This window comes from Perca fluviatilis, chromosome 6 (genome assembly GCF_010015445.1).
Source record: "Perca fluviatilis chromosome 6, GENO_Pfluv_1.0, whole genome shotgun sequence".
In the NCBI taxonomy this organism is placed as follows: Eukaryota; Metazoa; Chordata; class Actinopteri; order Perciformes; family Percidae; genus Perca; species Perca fluviatilis.
The window spans coordinates 18,014,044-18,029,407 of record NC_053117.1 but is presented as its reverse complement, the minus strand read 5'-3'; the positions used below and the strand labels follow the sequence as shown (position 1 = coordinate 18,029,407).

Here is a 15,364-nt window from a genome sequence, read left to right as displayed (position 1 = left end):
AACAAACGACATAGAACCTGCTTTTATTTTCTTAAATGCTCAGAATTTTATTGTACTTGCAACATATTCCAAAACATGATTGCATATTTAACAGTATTCCTAAAATGCTGATTATTGCATTTGAGATATTGCATAAACGTACACAGAACCTGCTGATTTATACAAAAATGTACTGGCTTCAGTTACACATAATTAAAGTGTATAATGCCCAATCCTCTCATTTGAATGACAAAGTTAAAATACCATCACCAAAACTGTCGATCATGTTCCCTCTTACATTCATCTTTCTTTCTCTAACTCATGTCCTCTTCCTCTTTGTTCTCATCTGCAGCTCTACTCCTTACATACATGTTTTCAGCAGGGCTCAAGTTGTTTCCTTGGTGGATCACTTCCCTCCTCTGGCTTCACTCTGTGTTCTGGGCATGGTGATCCTCGTAGTCAGCAGGAATAGTGTCTATGGGGATGAGGAAGAAAAAGAAACTCATAGGCATACTTAAGTTTATGTAGCTGACTGGACTGCCTTTAACTTACAGACACTCACCGTTGCAACGGTACTTCAGATTGGACCAGATGATATTTTCCTGAGAGAAGCAGAACACGCCCAGTCTCCCGCCTCTCATACTGGTGTCAATGATCACCTCTGTATCCGCCACCAGCTTTGGACCCTCAAAGAAGCGAGCCCTGGTTCACACACAAGGTGATGTGTGTGTGTTCAGTCTAAGTTCAGTCAGTTCACACAGTATGAGTGTGTCTGTTGAGCGTTGGTGTGTGTCCTGGTGTTTGTACCTGATGTATCCAACCTGTGGTCTGTGCTGGAGGAACCAGCGGTAGGACACCTTGTCCTTCCAGCCAACGTTCCTCGGGTCTTTCCACAGGAGACGGACCTGATCAGGGGTGTGTCCTGTGTGCCAGAGGGAGTTCCTCAGATACTCACCCGGACCTGTCTTTGACTTCACAACCTAGTGATGCCAGATAGCATAAGAGAGGGAAAATAACACAATGAGAGTAAATACACTTCCCCCAGCTATGGCTTCTGCCCACCTGTCCTTGGGCAAGACATCTATCCCCAAATTGCTCCTGATGGTCAGGCATGCAACTTGCACGGTAGCTTGCCGTCATCGGCGTGAGTGTGTATATCAATGCAGCCATTTACCTTGAGTTGTATTCCCGGCTCAGCGACGGCTCTGAAGGGTGCAGCCTGCCAGTAGGTTTGTTCTGTCTGTTTCCACATCACCACGTAGAAGGAGGAGGAGTCCTGGTATCCGAAGATGAAGCCGGCATAGTCATCGTCCGTCATTGTGTTCACGTGGAATGTTCCCTCAAAGTCAACCCCACTGAACGCTTTGTAGCCTACAGATGTGGACAGTTAAGAAGAAATTCACAACCTATTAGGGAACAGGCTGACAAAAAACACATTGAAGAAGATGGAAAATATTCTATTGTTAAAACGGATGGGGATCAGGCAGTATGAAGGTACTCTGTGCTTACCTACAGCAAGGCCAGGGTCAGAGTTCATCGTCTGAACTATCTCCATGCCCTGTCAGGACAAGAGAGAGTAGCTTCACTTTATTTCTAGTATTACGGGACTCATTAGATATGTTGTTGATGAATACTAACATAATAATTGTAGTTTTATCTCGCATTAAAATGAACAGGTGATCAAATTTTACTATCCAGTACAGTACTATCCTCATTTTGTATAGAATATGGACGGACAAGGTATGAACTTTATTCAAAGACTTGAAAAAGAAACTGTAATACTAGTCTTGCATCGCCAGACCTTCCTCCACAGTGCTACGGAGGAAAAAAATGTGCTCTGGTTTATTGGCATTTCTTTAAACCAATCACAATTGTCTTGGGCAGCGCTAAGCACCGGACGGAGCCCCGGTGCCGCTGCAAAATAGGCCTGCACGATTCTCACGAAGTGTAATGTTTATTGCACACATGAACCATGACAAAACAAAACAAATTGGCAGTACCAAACAGATTTATTTTGGCACCTATAGCGCATCACCACAAGCCTGTAAACATAGAGGCTTCAATGAATAAAGAAAATAAAGTACATACTGACCATTTAAGTACAGTAGGCTACCAAAAATAGTGACATATAACACATTGAACTAAATATGGCCCTGATACAGGCTCTATCTGAACTCCTTGAACATGTCTTTACATAATTAAAACATGTCAACCAACATGCTGCAGCTACAGCTTCAGTCTCTAGAGAAATGGAGTTTGTCAATTGCCAATTTAAGTACAGTATCAAAAACAGAATGATTTCTTAGCACACTCTTTAACTGCTGTCTTCAGCTGTCCTATCAAAATAAAGGCCGAAAATGGCCCAAAAAATACATAAAAAATCATTTAATCAGTTAAGTCATTTAAAAATTAAATCGCGAACAGGGGCGAATTTAGATCGCGATGATTAATCATACAGGCCTACTGCAAAACGTGTATGTTCAAAAGTTGTTTTAGTCGTGCAACAGAAAACTCAGATTGGACAGATAGTCTAGCTAGCTGTCTCGATTTACCCTGCAGTGACCTGAGGAGCAGTTAACCATAGTCCTCATAAATCCACCGGAGTTTAAAATGCCAACACAAAGAAAGCGGAAGGTAACGGACATCTGGACGAAATGAGGGACAACCAGCGGAATTTCCGCCGGCACTTGAACAATCCCGGAAATGAAACTTTGTCCATATAGACTACTGTAATACAGTAACAGAGGTTAGCTAGAGAAGGGGTTTGAACTCTGGCTATTGTTTACCTGATTGAGGACCACCCAGTTGGGGTCAATCTGAGAGTCCCCCTCTGGATCCAGCACTACGGTCTGATAGGCTCTGAAGTCGGTCAGGGTGACCTCAGCATTCTCTGGACAGTGGTCGATTATGTCGATGACGTTGTCTTTGTCAAAATCTCCTTCGCATGCGTCTCCAACTCTGTTATCTGAATTACAAGGACACAGCTCAGGGACAACACAGCAGGAACAAATACTCACTGTACAACGTACACATGCATGTAAGCACCAAGGGACAAACGTGAAGTGATACTAACTATCTGTGTCCTTTTGGTCTGGGTTGGGAACTAGTCTGCAGTTGTCATCATCGTCCAGTATTCCGTCGTTATCGTCGTCGTCGTCACATTCATCTCCCTATCAAGATAAAATAGCACATTTGGTGTAGTGTAAACACAGAGCCATCTGTAGCTCAGCATACGTGAGAAGAATTAATTAAATATGATGCATTAAATAAAATAAAGTATGAAGACCATTCCATCCTTGTCAGTGTCCAACTGAGAGGAGTTGATGATTGTGGGACAGTTGTCTTTTGTGTTCTGGTGTCCGTCGCCATCACTGACAAAGAGGAGGTAGAGCAGGTAAAACAAAACGTTTTACATCTTTATACACATTCATGCCACAGGTCATGAAAGTGGGCTCTACCTGTCTATGTTGTCATCACAGCTATCTCCTACAAGGTCATCATCTGAGTCAGACTGCAGGTAGACAAAACAAACACTGTTGGTCAGAGTTAGATTACTCATTGACTTTTGGAAAGATGTTGCATTTATTGAACTTAAAAAAAAGTGAAACAGTTCCAACAAATCAACAGTGAAAACACCTTGAACTGTGAAATTTCCCTTACTACTTTTCCCGTTTTTCACTTTTCACCTTTTTGAATTCTCCTTCAGAACACAAGACAAAATATGAGTGTAATTGCAAATGGTTAAGCTAAGTGTAAAATCATCGTTTTTCTCAATAACATTATTTTTGTGATCGTTAGGAGCCAAAATCGAAATCGCGATCATAATTAAATTAATTGCACAGCCCTAGTCAGAGTTATGGCAGCAGATTCATCTTCTTCAGGTTATTGTTTGGTTTGTTACCTGGTTAGGATTGGCCATGTCTGGACAGCTGTCACAGGCATCTCCCACCCCATCGTTGTCTCCGTCTTTCTGGTCTACATTGGGGACTCGCTGGCAGTTGTCAAGAATATTCTTCAAACCTTCAAACGAACATAAACTCAGCACTTTTATTTCTGCGTCATGCGTAAAAGTGTTGGCAGGAAAATCAAAAAAGCATGACAGAACGCAGCCTACAGACAAGGTCTGTCAAATAGATCACCAGATGGCAGTGTTTGTGGAAGACGAAGGTGAAATAGTTTCCAGTGGCCTTCAATGCCTGGCTGAGGCTTACCGTGGAAAAATGCTTTTAGAGACGGAACGGACATGACCAAGCGCTTAGCAATCCAGCCTTGGAGTTAAAGACATAACCAAATGATCAAGATGTTGGAGCTCTAACAAAATGACATGGGTCACCAAACAGAGCCTAAACATGCAATGTGCGTAAGCATATATAGGTAAACATGCAAGCACACACAAAGGCAAGAAGTTTAAACTGTGGAACAAATGAGAAGTGCTCTAAAAGGGCAATCAAGTGAAGTGTGTGAGGAAGGTTTGTGAGAAAACACGATTCTAGTTGGAACATTTTAACATTTAACACAGTTTTTTTTAGTAAGGCTTAATAAGGCTTGACTTGTTTCCCTGAAAGCCAATGATCTAACTTGTACAGGATGTGTATTGGAAACAGACACAAAAAAGACCAGGAGGCTGTTTTGAACAGATAAATTGCTGCCAGTCCAGTGAACGCAACAAAAATCGCCACATTTTCCACCAAACAGGATTGCACAGCCGTTGTTTAATGCGATTATCAGCCACTTGGTTTCACAATGTATTTTTAAATGTATTACCTCTAATTGATGCAATAAAAGCAGTAATGGTCCAGTAACTACACCTCCCACAGTAATGACCATCCAACCATTTCAGCCAATGTGACCATTTACAAAAAATGCCCCTCTAATTACACCCAGTAATGTCCAGCAATCACAAAACTATGTGACTATAACAATTATTTGACTGTTACATAATAACAAACACGCTTACCGTCCCCATCCATATCATCATCACATTCATCTCCCAGCCCGTCCTGATCGGTATCCCTCTGTAAGGGGTTATCGACTGTTCTGCAGTTGTCACAGGCATCGCCATGGAGATCCTTATCGCTGTTCCTTTGGTCCACATTAGGAACGAGCCAGCAGTTGTCCTAAAACAGAAAAAAATAGGTTTACTGCATAGTGCATAAGCTCAAGTGAGAGAGTTAAAATCCTGTTCATAAAAATGTTAGCACCCACCCAAATTTGTGAGAGTTCATTGTATGTTGGTCCTGTGGAGTAAAGTTACCTACATCTATGTTAATAATGCCATCGCTGTCTGCATCATCATCACAGGAGTCACCCATCCCGTCCCTGTCTGCATCCTCTTGGCCAGAGTTTGGCACAAACACACAGTTATCCTGGAAACAACACAGTAAAACACACAACATTAATTTATAACACTAGCATGAATTAATTCCAAGAGAGGTTAGGAGATGTAGAAATGAGTACCTGCTCACAGTTGGTGTCTCTGCACTGGAGCTTATTGTCAGGATATGCGTCAATATCTGTGTCCTTTCCACACACATAGCCATTACCTGCCCAACCAACGCCACACTTACACGCACACAAGAAGAAAAAGTCATGTCATGACATTTTATGTGAATGATATAACTAGGAACAGCCCAACAGTTAGTGACTAACGTTCATGATCCAAGGGTATGCATGCATGCAGCTGATTATGACTTCAGTGTCTTCTAAATTCTTACCGCACAGCTAATGCTGCCATCTCTCTCCACAACACAATTGGCATTGGGGTCGCAGGGGCTGGGTTGACCGTTGGGGCAAAGCCTGGTACCATGGCAGCCTCTCACTTGATCACCTGTGAAGCCAGTTTTGCACTCACCGCAGCGGAAGGAGCCCTGGTGAGGACAATACTGAGTCAAAAACCAGGGCCTTCTGCTATGGGAGAGTGTGACCTGTCTATGTTGTCATCACAGCTATCTCCTACAATGTCATCATCTGAGTTAGACTGCAGGTAGACAAAACAAACACTGTTGGTCAGGGTTAGATTACTCATTGACTTTTGGAAAGATGTTGCATTTATTGAACTTAAAAAAATAGTGAAACAGTTCAAACAAATCAACAGTGAAAACACCTTGAACTGTGAAATTTCCCTTACTACTTTTCCCGTTTTTCACTTTTTGAATTCCCCTTCAGAACACAAGACAAAATATGAGTGTACTTGCAAAGGGTTAAGCTAAGTGTAAAATAATCGTTTTTCTCGATAACGTTGTTTTTGTGTTTGTTAGGAGCCAAAATCGGAATCGCGATCATAATTTAATTAATTGCACAGCCCAAGTCAGAGTTATAGCAGCAGATGAATAACCATACAGCACTTTCAGTGGCCTTACTATAGTGTTGTAGCAGTGTGAGTTGGCAGTGCAACCTCCATTCTCAGGCGGGCCCAGACACTCATCTATATCGTCACACACCTGGGAAGAACAGAACAAAGTCAGTATATCAAGAAAACAGATTTGTATTCTGCCAACAGGCACAAATAATTCAAACAGAATGTTGTATATACAGTACAGTGTAGCAGTTCTGTTTGTTGTACCTGTTTGTGGGACTTCGCATAGGACACTCCCACTCCATTTATTTCTGGTCCCCTGTATCCCACAGGGCATTTCTCACAGCGAAAACCAGGAGCAGTGTTCACACACCGGACACCAGGGTAACATGGGTTGAACTGGCACTAAGACACACAAAACATTAGTGCTACTTTTACTGGCTTTCAGAGACGCATGCACACCAAGAAACACATAATCCATACTTCATCTACGTCGTCACAGTGCACCCCGTCTCCTGTAAATCCATCAGGACAGGGGGCACACTGGAAACCCCCTGACTCTGAGGGGATGCACATGTTCTGTCTGAAACAGGTGCCAGGTGGGCACTGCGTCAGAGGCTGAGGCTGCCTAGGGCTTGGAGCTGGACCTGTGATGGTTGGATTGCCCCCGAGACCTGTGGGCACACATAGACAGATATAAAAGCACCTGGTTGAAATGTCACTTTTTCAGTAGTGTCTAAATACTCTAAATAATGTAAAATGATCAGAGTTTTGGGATTTCTTACCACAGGCAAGACACTCTGTAATGGTATTCCTCAGAAAGGTTGTCTCCTTAATCTTAAAGAGAAAGAAACAGAGTGAAGACTGTTAGTCAGGACAAACTGTGTAAGATTGGGTAATTGTGTTATTACTTCACAGTGTATATCACTGGAGATAAATCAGAATCTTATGTTTCAATACCAAAACCTGGATGAGACTCAGAAGTTTTGAAAATCTATTAAAAGTGTGTCTGCTCAGGCCAGCTCTGGTGGATCTGTTTCCTTATATAAAGGATTCTCTCAGTGTGTCTGACAAGTCTGAGATGCCGAACTATATAACAAGCATTTTATTGCCTCAGGCTCCCTGTTTGATGCCTTATCTCCGAACAAATCCTCTGCTTTAAATGAGCATCTAAAATCATCCACTTCTATCTGCTGCTGAAGTAGATTTTGCTTTTCCTCAGCTGTCTGTTGCTGAAGTTACATAAAGTCTTAAAAAACAAAAGAGCTCCAGCAGGTCCTCACAGTCTGGATTCTCACTTTATATACCAAATTGCTGATTTTATTGCAAAACCAATCTTATCCCAAAGAAAAAAGGAAATTCCAAATGTTTTTTATTTTTTATTTATTTCATCTCAGCATCAACCTGGTTTTTAAAAGCAACCACAACGTTGGTAAACAACATTATCAAATGACTGGACTAGAACTTTATGTTGAAATACTATGGTGCTTTTATTGATTATCCAAATCATCTCATCGATCATTTTAAAATTTGGTGTTTTCCCATTCCATCAGGAGTTACTCGCCCAAGACACACAAGACTGGGATGACATGAACTGCGTTACCTGCTGGTTGAGCAGTTGCTTCATCTCAGATAACATGCTCTTCAGCTCCTGCATGGTGGCCTGGTCGTGTGCCGTGCTGCCTCCCTGGATACCTGAGGTCATTTTGCAAATAAGAATTTGAGAATTAGATACACATCAAACATACCGGTATACCAGTTTAAAAGACTGCATGTGTTTGCCAGGTGATGTCAGACAGTCAGTTGCAATCTGTTCTCACTCAGCAGCTGCAGAGATTCACGTTGATCCACGCTGCAGTCCTGCAGAGTCGCCACATTATCTATGGTGTCCTCTATCACCAGTTTCAAGTCTGTCAGTTCATCCTGAAATGCATGTGGCATATGTCCTTTAAGTTGTTGCACTACTCAAACAATATTCATATTTACACTGTAATATTGGGACTTTACTACTTTTGTTTCTATGCAGCATATCTCTGCAGTCAAATGTGTAATTACTCTCAACTGTAAACCTCTTATTCACCTGTCCACTCGACTGCAGGGTCCTGAGGGCCACCTTGTTGGGACCAGGGGGGAGTGAACCAAACGCAGCCGGCAGATCATCCAAAGTGTGTGCCAGTCTGCAGTCTACATAGATGTTGAGGCGAGGTGGACCGCCCTGTAGACCTCTGGCATGTAGCATCACATGGTGATCTCGGCCATCTGCCAGGGAAGCGTGGTTGAAACTGGTTGTGCCTAATCTACCGTCGGTCTTCTGGAAACGAATGGTCACTAGAGAAGGAGGGAAGCAAGATTGAAAGACAGAGGAGAAAAAAAAGAGCGGACAGAAAGGAAGAGATAGGCAGCAAGAGAACACAAGTTAAAACTCTGATAATGTAGTCTGTTTAAGTAGTTGTCACAGACACCGTTATATGTGTTAGTGGAATAATTCACCCTTGCTTAGTTTGGCCTGCACGCTGAGCTCCAGGTACTTGGTGTTGTCTTTGGGGTTGATGACACTGTACAGAGACGTGGGGGCCTTGCTCTGGAGCCTGAAGGAAGAGAGGAGGAAAGCCTCATCTCGCCCTTTGTTCTTCAGGCTTCCTTGGAGCAAGTCTGGCAGGCAGTCTGGAGACACCAGCAGGTCATAGACTAACACAGGAGAGGATTGTTAAAAACCTGCATTATACTGCTGTAGACACATTGTACCAAAAGCTCAGAAAAAAGCCACAGTTTAACACAGACAGTGAGGGAAACATGATCAATCTCACAAAAGTGTGCAAGGAGCTTAGGGAATATTCAGCGTACCAACTGAAAGCACTCAATCTGGTACACTGTAAGAGGTGCTGACTTACTTTTTTAGTCAATATTAATGGAAAGTTTTCTGAGTGTGTCTTGATGGCTATGGCTCGCAGTGAACTGTGAATTGCTACTTTATTATGTGTGACAGTGTACACATGTGTGTGTGTGTGTGTGTGTGTGTGTGTGTGTGTGTGTGTGTGTGTGTGTGTGTGCACACATGCGTATATGTTTAAGTAAGTGCACGTTCATGTTTGTATCCAGCTGTTTTTTATTGAGTGTTAGACTAGAGTTCCAGAAAGCAGCAGCAGTAAACTCTTTCCACTGGAACAAACCCACTGCCACACACACACACACACACACACACACACACACACACACACACACACACACACACACACACACACACACACACACACACACACACAGAGCTATTTGCTGAATTCAAGAATAACACGAAGTGACAGGATATTATATGGAAACATTTGCTTGTAGATTCTAGGCACAGTGTTGTTTTACCATCTAAAACTGATCCTGGACGTGAAATTCTACTAACTACAAAAAAGCCAAACAAATGAGCAAAATTCCCATTGTTATTTGCAGGCTTGCTGCAAATTAGAAGTTGTAAGACCAGACAACAGATAATTAGGAATACATAACCCGGAAAATGTGCTGAACTACAGACACAAATATGATGTTTTCCAGAAGGACATAGACAGTGAAGAGTACTTACTAATGCCTTGAGCTGTGATAGTGAGCACCAGCTGTTGCAGCACCAGAGACAGAGCCGCTGCTCTGGCCCACACACCCATCACCCAGTGCTTCAGTATGGGAGACACCTCAGCAGAAGTTGTTTTCCTGAAGAAAAAAAAAACTACGCTTATGGATCAATTACAGTATCACAGATTAATCACCAATTTTAACACAGAATGATGGAAAAAAAAAAATCCAGATGTTTAAGCAAAATGTCAGTAGAGGTGAGATGGTTTTGTGGACACAGGCACAGCTTTTAAAGCAAAGGGGCGTGTCCTTGCACTCTACTGTTGCGAAAGTGGCACAGTGCAGGGACTATTTTAAATAGTTTGAGGGAGTGTCCCCTTGCTACTATAGTTCCATCAAATAATAAATTGTATGTTGAACCTGTGTGTGAAAGATGTGGTAATAGTGCATGCTAGAAACATTTAAAACAATAAATAAATCATTATACATAGCATTTTATTCCAAAAAAAGACTTGTCAGAGTAATACATTACTTATACTGTTTGAGCTAAATGTGAGTTTTTATGAATTTATGACCCTATTTTATTTAGAGTCAAAATAAAGCTTTAATTCCTTGAGTCTTTATGTCTACTGTCTTTTAGGGATTTGTAATATAACAGCATAAAAAATACTCTAAATCAGCCTGTACACAGTCAGCCAACTCTATAAAAAAAAGTCTTAAAGGAGGAAAACTTGATTCCAGCTGGCCATTTTTTTTCCCACAAACATCATAACCCTGTGTCAGAGATGTGGATTTGATCAGCTCATCACCAGAAAGCCAGTTAAATTATATAACTGTATGCCAGATGTGTTTAATTTTAATTTAATCTAACTTGTTCTACATACCTCTGCCAACCTTTTCTAAATTCCATCTGTTGGAGAATGTGGGAAAGGAAGGACAAAGAGGGCTAGACTAGGGACCCTGGAAACATTTCATGATCGATGTCTGGTACTCGTCTTAAAGTTTTACCTCAAGCACATTTCAACATCTCAGTTGCTGGTCCGGGCCAAAGACAGACATTTACCATCCCTCGGAGCATTATCACCGGGGATCCGTTTGTGTCTGGCTGTCTGGTCTCCGACCAAACATCTGGCAGCCTTCGATAGTCTGACTAACAGCCTGTGGACAGACGTCATGCAACTGTTGCTGGAAATAAGTAAATGGTCACAAAAAGGAAAATTACTATTTTACTTTTTTAATATGAAAATCAAAAAATGAAAAGGCCACTTCCATTCCTGATATAAAGTAAGTCTGACCGTGTGTCACTGTTCCTTTCAACCCTTACGGAAAATCACATGTGAAATGCAATCTTTTACATGTGAAAAAGTTAATTTCACATCTGTAATGTTGTGATTTCACATATGAAACCAAGTTTCACATTTTAAGTTCATATTTTTTAAGTGTGCATATTTAAATTCACCTTGACCTTAACATGTGAAAAGTTAATTTCTATAAAGTCAATTTTTTTTTTATAATTCCTAACTTATTATTACTAATTATTAAGTAACTGTTAACTAACTAACTAAAAGTTAACTATTTACCAACAGCTTACTAAATATTAACTAACTGTAATCTATGAACTAACTATTAATTAACCGGTATGTAAGGGTCCATTTCTATTGTGTAGCTATATCTGCACACTGGCCATTTTATGAATACATTCTGAATCAGGGGCTAAATTTCCCCATAAAAGTAACACATTTGAGATTGGGAGTTCATTCTTGACTTTGGTTGGCAAAACAGTCTCACCACAAGGTCCATTTTCTTGTCCATGTTGCTTTATGTTAATACATTCTTTCTCATTATGTTTACTATTTGTGTGCCCCCTCTCATAAAGATGCATCATGCATCATGAGTTGTTGCTCGAATGGCTTAATTCCTTCATAAGCAGCCTATCTCACCATTACTTTCCAATTTTATGATCGTAGTAGCATCCTCACAAACTGACAAAGAGTTCATTCGTTTTCACTGGGAATGAACCATTATAGTTGAATGACATAAGCCAAAGAACGGAATTCTGAATAAAAAATCACAAGTCACATTATTTTTATTTCATGTCAAAACAAATCTTAGTAGTCTACTTTATTTCTTCCCCTCTGAAGGCTCTGATATGACCAGGATATGACAGGTACCTCGTGACGTCACCAGCTCCTTGCACGGATCAAAACATGGCGGCTGCCATGGAGCTGAGATGCTGGGGAGGAGACTGGGGTTTGCCTTCTGTCCACACCGAATCTCTGATAGTTCTGGTAATGTTATCGTTGGCTTGTAAAAGAAATACATACTGGCATTATATCCAGCCGTACTTTGAAGACGAAATGTTTCTTCTCCGGTATTCTTTGCGTCTTCTCTGTGTGTCTCTGATTAGCTTTCATGCTAACTTGCCTACTGCAGATTGAGATTGCTCGTTAAGCTAACGTTAGCTATCTGTTCATGTTCAGCTCGATGTGCAGGAGAGAAAATAATATTTCCTGTTGAGTTGAAACGTTATGTTTGCCCACTGGCAACGTAACTGGGCGGACTGCATGGTCTGTCCTTCGTGTATGTCTGGCTGTCAAAAGTCCCTTTGATTGGTAACAATGTGGTCCTTCAAGGTCAGCTTGTTGAGGCTTCCATTTGAATTAAATCGGCTGTATATATTCCTCTCTCTCTCGCTAACTATCGGCTGTGGCCGATGTAGTAATACACGTGTCAGAAAAGTAACAGAGTCTCAGTAAATCCATGCAGTTACCGCACTTGCCACAAGGTGAAATTATGACTAATTTTCTGGCATGCATGCCTCCCTTTTTAAGCATTAAGTTGTGCAATGGGTTTTGGGTTTCTTGATTTAACGTTATAGACTAATAAGAAAGTGAAATGTCAAAGTTTGTAAGGGAAAGTCCTGGTCTTATTTCTTGTAACGTTAACGTTGCCCCGAAAACAGGAATTCTGTGTTTGCCATTGGTACATTTTAGAAAATAGGAATAAGACAATTACATAATATGAACAATCAGGCAGCAAATAAGGTAGCACTGATTTGAGAGCTGGAATTATTATTCGATTAGTCTATTGACAGAAAATAACCAATTTATTGTTTCAGGTATTTTTTTCATGCCACAGGTCCTAGCATCTCCAGTGTGATGATTTGCTGATTTTCTCTGTTTTGTACCACTGTAAACTGAACATCTGTTGGGTGTTTGGCTGTTAGTCGGACAAAATAAGACATTTGAAGTCCCCTTGGAATCCAGAAATTTGTGATAGCCAGTTTTCACTATTATTTGACATTTTGTACTGAAAATAATTGTTAGTTGCAGCCCTAATTGATTTAGTTATCGGCCTAGGCCTACATCTTTTTGTCTTCATTTTTAATGGTTTTGCTTACTTAGTTTTTCCTCTTTCTGTAAATGTTTTCCTTGTGCTAAATCTGCATTTATTGTTGGTGCCAAATTTCTGCTGAGGGTATTTTGATTGCAGCAAGCATTCAGCAGCATTAGAAGATTGATATCATACAAAACTTGGCCTTGATTAAAGTATTACAGTCCTGTATTATAACATTCATGACAGACTTTGAAATCATAAATGCACTAAAGGTTGTCTCTTTTTACCATCTTTCTGGATTCAAGTATCAATTTTCTTTCAGGCATATGCCAAGTTTTCTGGGGCAAAAGTCACGGTTTCTCCTATAGACTGGACATGGAAAACTCTAACAGGTGGGTTAGAAACTCTAACGTGGTCCAGACCACATGGGGGTTGCTTGATATAGCCTACACATTTGGTCGACTGATATAGGTACATTTAAGTTTGGAAAATATGTCCATGTAATATGTATAATCCATTTCGAGCTTTCTTCATGCTCTTGAAAATAACACTACAATAGTATGCATACTGAAATTCACATGACCACTAACACAATAATTGCCACAGTCATGAAAATCTTGTGGACCCAAACATTTGCCAGAACAGTTTGAAAAAACGATTTAAAGCATGGGTTTTATGCATCCGATTGGGTTCCAAAAATCGAGGGAATTCATGTAAATTGCAGGTACACATACATGCAGATGCAACACCAGATGTTAGCTTTGTCTTGAATTGTAATATCTTCTTCCTGTCATTCAACCTGCAGCCACAGTCCCAGAGTTGCTATGTGGAGACTCTGCAGTTCAGGAACCAGCACAGATTCTCAACTTCCTGAGGAAACGGGTAAGACTAAACACAGCGGCTGCTCACTGTCCATCACCTGGTCATTGTGACCCTGTTAGGCAGATCTATTGTAATATTTGTGATTTCTCTTTTTTTCAGAGGTTTAATGCAGACTATGAACTGACAGCCAGACAAGGAGCAGACACCATGGCATACATCGCTCTGCTTGAAGAGAAACTACTTCCAGCTCTGGTAACACCATCTCTCCTCTGCTTGTTCCCTGACAAGGACTCATCTGTGAGTACTGTTAATATTTAGAGTGATGCCTTTTGTCCCACAGTTGCACACTTTCTGGGTGGATGCAGAAAACTACGCCAATCTGACACGGCCATGGTTTGCCTCACGCTCGCCATTCCCTCTTAACTTTCTCGTCCCTAGTCGCCATGCCAACACTGCCCTCTCCCGTATCCTTCTAACCAAAGGAGAGGCGCCGCTACACAGAATCACAGAGGTGGAGGGAAAGGTAAATATTGACTTATCTGATTCATCAGTCACAAGTTCTCTTTATCACAACTGTAAATCTCTTTCACTGTCTGCCTCAGATCTACAGCGATGCTAAAGAGTGCCTGAATCTCCTCTCCTACAGACTGGGAACTGCAAACTACTTTTTTGGCAACTCGTAAGATCTCTAATGTCTTTTGAAGGCTCATATCATATGTATATCACATGCAGGTGCAAAGCTATTGGAAAACAAAAAAGATGGAAAAGCCTGAAAAATTGGCATGGAAATATTGTCTTATTTTCTAAGATTTGTGGTTAGGAGTCAGGGGCGGCGTTAGTTTTTCTTATTAAATATTCAGTTGGCCATTTAAATACAATTAATCACAAAAATAGAGCTGGCACGATTAGTAGACTAATCGATTAGTTGATCAAGAGAAAAATAATCGCCAAATATTTTAATAATTAATTGGAAGTAGCTTTGGATAAAAGCATCAGCTAAATGACATGTAATGTTATTTTTCATGCAGAAATGGCAAACAATGTGGTTTTCAGCCACTCAAATATGCAGATTTCCTGCTTTTCTCTGTATATAGCATATTAAACTGAATATCTTTGGGTTTTGGACTGACAAAACAAGACATTTTAAAGACATTACCCTGGATTTTGAAAAACTGGATTAATCTATGATGAAAACAATTGTTAGTTGCAGCCCTACACATAAGCTAAAGTAGTATTCTGTAGTATGGAAAATCACATTTCCTGTTGATGTTCATCACATTAAAGGGAGTGGGAATCAAACTTAGAAAATGCTTTCCAGTGTTCATTTAGAAATAAATATGAATTGTAGTTCAAGGATTTATAAAACACATATAATAT

General features: G+C 40.7%; 2 protein-coding genes across 4 annotated transcripts in view; one reads left to right on the top strand and one right to left on the bottom strand.

Moving 5' to 3' along the window:
• Window positions 1–21: 21 nt before the first annotated feature.
• On the bottom strand, window positions 22–12,041 carry thbs4a (thrombospondin 4a). Its single transcript, XM_039803164.1, has 25 exons — window positions 12,001–12,041; window positions 10,838–10,987; window positions 9,843–9,967; window positions 8,765–8,962; window positions 8,355–8,602; window positions 8,095–8,197; window positions 7,878–7,969; window positions 7,060–7,111; window positions 6,758–6,948; window positions 6,542–6,679; window positions 6,339–6,419; window positions 5,694–5,846; window positions 5,437–5,541; window positions 5,238–5,345; window positions 4,937–5,096; window positions 3,881–3,999; window positions 3,438–3,490; window positions 3,266–3,350; window positions 3,053–3,149; window positions 2,766–2,944; window positions 1,489–1,537; window positions 1,154–1,350; window positions 787–959; window positions 542–681; window positions 22–454 (listed from the first exon to the last, which is right to left on the bottom strand). The coding sequence occupies exons 2-25, from the start codon at window positions 10,846–10,848 to the stop codon at window positions 405–407; spliced, it is 2,907 nt and encodes a 968-aa protein (XP_039659098.1). The 5' UTR covers window positions 10,849–10,987; window positions 12,001–12,041; the 3' UTR covers window positions 22–404.
• The window catches only part of mtx3 (metaxin 3), a 5,107-nt gene continuing 1,742 nt past the window's right edge, over window positions 12,000–15,364 (top strand). For all 3 annotated transcript variants that reach the window (XM_039803168.1, XM_039803166.1, XM_039803167.1), the window contains exons 1-6: window positions 12,000–12,117; window positions 13,488–13,557; window positions 13,971–14,047; window positions 14,147–14,239; window positions 14,328–14,510; window positions 14,590–14,666. In XM_039803168.1, coding sequence (XP_039659102.1) covers window positions 12,037–12,117; window positions 13,488–13,557; window positions 13,971–14,047; window positions 14,147–14,239; window positions 14,328–14,510; window positions 14,590–14,666 — 581 coding nt within the window. In that variant the 5' untranslated portion in view covers window positions 12,000–12,036. The remainder of the gene's footprint in view (window positions 12,118–13,487; window positions 13,558–13,970; window positions 14,048–14,146; window positions 14,240–14,327; window positions 14,511–14,589; window positions 14,667–15,364) is intronic.

What these genes read in the sequence shown, in the direction of transcription:
- thbs4a (XM_039803164.1), bottom strand. An exon ending in CCCTGCAGTCGAGTGGACAG is followed by an intron (nt 8,198 to 8,354) that starts GTGAATAAGAGG and finishes CATGCATTTCAG; the next exon opens with GATGAACTGACAGACTTGAA. An exon ending in TGACCCTGGCCTTGCTGTAG is followed by an intron (nt 1,351 to 1,488) that starts GTAAGCACAGAG and finishes CCACATCTGTAG; the next exon opens with GCTACAAAGCGTTCAGTGGG.